The following is a 6,000-nucleotide window of genomic DNA, read 5'->3' on the forward strand; positions in this document are numbered from 1 at the left end:
TTTAGCATTATTTGTGGTGCAGATCTACAGTGACAGATTCTCTGGTTTTGCTTATTTGAAAACATGTTATGTCACCTTTCTGTTTGAAACATATTTTTGTCTTGAAGGATGTTTTTGCTAGATATAGAATTGGCGGGGTTTTTTTTTCTTTCAGCACTTTAAATTGTCTCTGTCCTTCATTGTTTCTGATGAGAAATCAGCCATCTTCATATGATTGTTCCCCTGTATATGATATACCAGTTTTTCCTCTGGCTATTTTCTAGACTAATTATATTTGCTTTTTAGCAATGTAATTATGGTGTGGTCTTCTTTGTATTTATCTGGTAGGTTTCTTATATGTAATTATAAGACAACATATATAATATTATGAAACATTATATAGTAATGTTTTTTGTAGGGGAGGGTGTTAGTGTTTTTATCAAATTTAGGAAAAGTTAGGCTGTTATTTCATCAAAAGTTTTTATTCTGCATCATTGTTTCTGTTTTATTTCTCAGTCTCTAAAGTATTTGTATATTAACTTGGTGTTTTCCCACAAGTTTCTGGGGATGCATTCTTTTTTTTTCTTAGTTCTTCAGATAGATAATTCTTATTGCTCTGTCTTTGAGTTTACTGACCTTTTCTTTTGACATCACCATCTTTACCCATCTTTTATTAGGCCCATTTAGATAATTTTAGATATTGTCATTTTTGACTGTAGAATTTACTTTTTTATAGTTTTCATTTATTTACTGAGATTTCCCCTTGTGTGAATCCCATAAGCTTTTTAACATATTTATAGTAACTGTCTTAAAGTCCTTGTTTGCTAATCACAACATATTGGTCACCTCAAGGTCTGTTTCTGTTAACGTCATATTCTCTTGACTCTGGGTTACATTTTCCTCTTCTCATGTGTTGTAATTTTTTATTGTATTCTGGATATTGTGGATGATACATTATGGGGATTTTTAATTTGGTTATCTTCCTCTGAAGAATATTAATTTTATCAAGTAGTTAAGTTACATGTGGAGGCTGGGGTTTGTACTTTATTAAGGTAGGTTTGTTTTGGTTTTGCCATTTGGTTTCAGGGTGAATCTTTAGTCCTGGGACATAGTCTTTACTCCTAAAGTATAGCTCTTAAGGTTTCAGTGGAAAGCCTGAGGTAATCTTCTAAATTTGGTGGGGTTGAAATTCTAAATTCTGTCTGTCCTGTGGTGAGTATCACTGAATCCTCTCCTCAGCTTTTTAGCCTTCTAGCTGCTGCTTTATTCCAGATTTATTGACACCTCCCCAACACATTTGCAGTTCTGAGGTCTTAAAGAATTGAGAGAAACTTATATACAGGTTTGGGGTGTCCCCCTCCCTCTGGTTTTCTCCTTTCTAGGATATCCCTTTCAATAAACAGCCATCCTGGCAGCCCCGGACTTAATTATCTGATACCATAAGTTGCCTTATGCTGTTCAGATTGGTGACTGCCCTCAAGTGGAAAAACTGTTGAAACCGATGTGACCCAGTGTGGTTCCCTTTTGAGAATCCCCTCCATTTCCTGCCTGCTTTTCACCATTCACCAATGCCTTCAGATGGTTGCTTTTTCATATTTTTTCTACACTTTATGATTGTTACCTGCAGGAAAGGTTAATCTAATATAAGCTACTCCCCTGTTGTTGGACTAAAATCTGTTGCTGGACTATAGACCAATACTGGGATTGATCCAAGCTAAATATCTATTAGCACTAAAATCTAGCATTCTTACTAGATTAATGGCCAAGTAAAATAGTAATTTCAGTTTTTAACCTATTCTTTCTCTAAGTATGGCTGAACAGAATTCTTAAATATCATATGACATGTAGTTGATTCTATTTTCTGTTATTATCTACATAGAAAAAGCTGCATTCGTAGTTTAAGAGCCACAAAAGCACTTTTAACCACTCTGACTAGGTACTTCAGGAACAGGTTGGGAAGATTCCGTGGAATCTAAAAGAGGACGTGACTGTGACAGAATATGTTGCTGGGAATTAATCCCCTGGTAATCCAGTGGTTAGGATTCCACGCTTCCACTACAGGAGTCATGGGTTCAGTCCTTGGTTGGAAAACTAAGATCCCTCATGCTGTGTAGTAATGTTCCTGGTACTTTGTTTTCCCAATTAATGGAAATCTTTTTTTTTTTTTTTGGCCATACTGTGCAGCTTGCTGGGATCTTAGTTCAATTCCCTGACCAGGGCTGGAACCCAGACCCATGGCAGTGAGAGTGAGTCCTAACCACTGGATCACCAGGGAATTCCCTGTGGAAATCTAATTTTATTTTTATTTATTTTTAATTTTAAAATATTTTTATTGTTTAAAATTATTTTTATTTTTAATTTTTTTGTTTAATTTAAAAAATTTAATGGAAATCTAATTTTTTTAAAACCTTTTATTTTATTTTAACCTTTTATTCCCCAATCAGCCATTGGGGAATGGCTGATTAACAAACAGTTTTGTGATGATTTCAGGTGAACAGCAGAGGGATTCAGCTATACCTAAATATGTATCCATTCTCCCCTAAAACTCCCCTCCCATCCCCTCTGTCACATAACATTGAGCAGAATTCTCTGTGTTATATAGTAGGTCCTTTTTGATTAATGGAAATCTAATTTTTAGTGCAACAGATAAACAGGAGAAAATAGTGTATCTACCACTGATCCAAACTCAGGAATAAATAGACATTTGAAAATAATAAAATAAATAGACATTTGAGGTATAAATTAATCCACGTGTGTAACTTCCCAGGCAGCTGCTTAGGGATATTAGAATCTAGGCACAGTCACGTCTCTTGTGTTTAATGGAACCTGACAGCAAATCCACTTTCTCAGTGTCCTCTATCCTGTTTTGCTATCTGCTTGCTTCTTAACTTTAGATAAGTCCCTTCTTTCTGAGTGTCAACTTCCTCAACAAAGAGAAGTCCATGGGAATTCCCTGGCGGTCCAGTAGTTAGGACTCTGCTCTCACTGTTGAGGTCCCGGGTTCACTCCCTCGTAGGGGAACTAAAGTCCCACAGTCTGGGTGGTGTAGTCAAAACAAAAAAGAGAGGGAAAAAAGTGGAGTTTAGAATAGACAATATGTAAGGTCGTTTCCAGCCTTCAGCTTCTACAAGTCTATGGTCAGAAGGGAGGATTAGCTTTTGAATTTGAAGACAGTCCCTTGCATTAAATGGATTTTCACCTATTTAAATCATAGTTTTAATTCTTCTGTGTATTTTTTAAGGTTGCAATTGTGGCTCAGGACTTGGCAGCATTCCACACTGCATCATCAGAAATGGGGCACCAACAGCATAGCCATCACTTAGTAACCACAGAAACCAGACCTTTGACCTTAGTGGCAACATCCAATGGCACCCAGATCGCAGTCCAGGTGAGTACCATGGCAGCTGTCCTCTGTGGACAGCAGTCTGTTCAGCCCCCAGCCTTGTCACTGTTCTCTGATGCATAACATTCACAGAGGCAGGGCGCAGAATAATACGCAGTACTTAGCTCCTTTAAGGAAATTGCTGTGTTTGAAATAAACTCAAAGAGACTAAAACTTTGCTTGCTACTCTCTTTGTGTATTCTAGGAGAATTTATAACAAGAAGTATAAAGCTCCTGGTATATACATCCCTGTGTGTACGTGACCAGCCATCTTTACTGTCAGAATAAAAGTTTAATTAGGGGGAAAAAAAAGTTTAATTAGGCAGGATTCTATAAAGCATTTAAGAGTTATTCCTTGGAAATGAACCTCCTGTAAACATAGACTCCCAAGTTAGTCCTCAAAAAAGTCCCTGCACAACAGCTGTATTTTATGGTGGGGACTGTCAGAAGACTATGAAGAATACATTCTCTGGGAAGTCACTGCATTCAGAGAATCTAGAATGTGAGGTGTAGGTTACCTTTCCTTGGGAAGTTTGTTTTGTTTTGTTTTAACATATTTACTCGGAAAAGGGTTAGAACGCACTCTGGAAAATGCCAGCTGTTGGTTTTAATTTAGTTTATGGGCATGAAGCTAAAGGCTCATGAAGCTCTCTATCTCCAACAGAACAGATAAGATAATCATTTTGTTCCTTGCATGTGTGAAGATTTATCAAAATCCCATATAAAGAAACTGCATTATTCTCCCCAGCATGAATTTTTGTGTTTTGTGGGTGAGCATTAGTACTTTAACAAGCCCAGATGTTATAATTATAGAGAGAAATTTTACTTCTGGCATATTATATTTCTTTGGCATTATCTTGACTGTGGCTATGTGTATGTTCCTGTTTCAGCTTGGAGAACAGCCATCTCTGGAAGAAGCCATCAGAATAGCATCCAGGATCCAGCAAGGAGAAACGCCAGGGTTAGATGATTAATCCTCAGAACAATGGAGCAATAAAGCCAGAGAAGCCTTTCATCTTCAGGCAGCAGAGATCCATGAAGCCCGGGCCCAGGAAAATTAGAAATTTTCCATTCCCGAAACACTGTACACATTTTTATGCAAGAGTGGAGAACATTTTATTCTTGACACTTTTGTGTATATAACCCTTGGAATAGATTTCCCAAACTGATGTATTGTGTACAAGGAAGTATGAAATTAGGGCAATACAGTAATTTTTTATGTTACTCTTTTATCAGATTGCAAACTCCTAGAGTCTACGTGCAAGACCAGTGAAGTCTTATGGAGTCTTATGATGGATTTTTAACTTACTGTGAAAAAAATAAAATAAAATAAAGGCTGTATTGAAAATGTCAAAGGTTCTATACGTCAAACAATCATAATTCCAAAAGCCATCATGGATAATAAAGGATGTAAAGCCTTCAGATATTTCCCTCAGCTAGTAGAGTGTCTGCAGTTTTTGTTCTACTGTATACTTGTCCATTTTTATTTGTATTAAATATCTCACGGTTTGAAGACTATTCATTACAGTTTTCCACCCCTGTTAAATACCAGCTCTGCAAGCTGAAGTGCTAATTATATTAGCATTATATTGGATTATGTATAAAATTACAAAGTTTGGTTATTTAAAATTAAAAAGTTAAATCCAGTACTTCGGTTTTGTTAAAGATGATTTCCTGAGTGTTCAGTTTTTCCTTACTGTTTCTTAAAAATAATGAACTATCAAAGCTTGACCACAGGCTGGAGCCCGGGATAATAGTGCTGTAATTGGAAATGGCTTTACTCTGAAAATTAGGTTAGTGGGTTGGTGTAAATTATTTATTTTTGCTTATGTACTTTTATTTTAAAGCTTACTTACCCTAAAGTTTATTATTAATTTTGAATACAGCAATTTTTAAAATGTTACCTTTATATTTGTTTCATTAAATTGGTATGGGGTGGGGGGAAGAGTTGTAGAAAACACTAATGTAATAGGTTAAAATACAAAATATATATATAGAGAGAGTATATTATGTATCAAGCACAATAAGTACTTTTCCATACATATTCATCTGTTCATCACAGGATTTTGTGAGATATATGAGATTTAATACCTCTGTTTGTACATGAGAAAGCTGGAGGTTCAAAGAAGTTGTGTCTGCGCAGGACTGTGGTGAGGCAAGGCAAAGACTTGAGAAGCCAGACTGACTCCCACGTCCAGGGTGTTTTTTTCACCACACCAAAACTGCCTTCTCACATGGTGACTTGTGGCAGAGATTATGTATATGAGCTTTGGTGATTTCTTTTTTTTTTAATTTCTGGTGGCATGCCGAATCCTGGTTCCCTAAACAGGGATCGAACCCATCCCCCTGCAGTAGAAGTGCAGAGCCCTAACCACTGGACCTTCAGGGAAGTCCCAAGCTTTGGTGGGGATTTATGATTGCCCAGTGACCTGATGAGCACCTGAAAAAAGCATCTTTAATGTTAGAGATTCAGTGTAGGGGCCACCAAGTTCCAAAAAAGGTAGGGGGAGGGTGTGTGAGGGTTGTCCTGTAAGGATCACTTCTCTGCTGTTTTCACCATGCTTTGTTGGCCAGAGAGCTGAAACAGGGCTGTTTTTCATTTCAAGCTTTACAGTAAAAAGGAAAAAATGTGCTGTTTT

The 6,000-nt window shown here is 36.8% G+C and overlaps 1 protein-coding gene across 3 annotated transcripts in view; it reads left to right on the forward strand.

Annotated features, from left to right (window-relative positions):
• ZNF143 (zinc finger protein 143) overlaps positions 1–5,026 on the forward strand; it is a 61,388-nt gene extending 56,362 nt beyond the window's left edge. For all 3 annotated transcript variants that reach the window (XM_065945116.1, XM_065945114.1, XM_065945115.1), the window contains exons 15-16: positions 3,221–3,367; positions 4,252–5,026. In XM_065945116.1, the coding sequence (XP_065801188.1) occupies positions 3,221–3,367; positions 4,252–4,335 (231 nt within the window). In that variant the 3' untranslated portion in view covers positions 4,336–5,026. The remainder of the gene's footprint in view (positions 1–3,220; positions 3,368–4,251) is intronic.
• Positions 5,027–6,000: the final 974 nt, after the last annotated feature.

Source organism: Muntiacus reevesi, chromosome 9 (assembly GCF_963930625.1).
Source record: "Muntiacus reevesi chromosome 9, mMunRee1.1, whole genome shotgun sequence".
NCBI classification, from domain to species: Eukaryota; Metazoa; Chordata; class Mammalia; order Artiodactyla; family Cervidae; genus Muntiacus; species Muntiacus reevesi.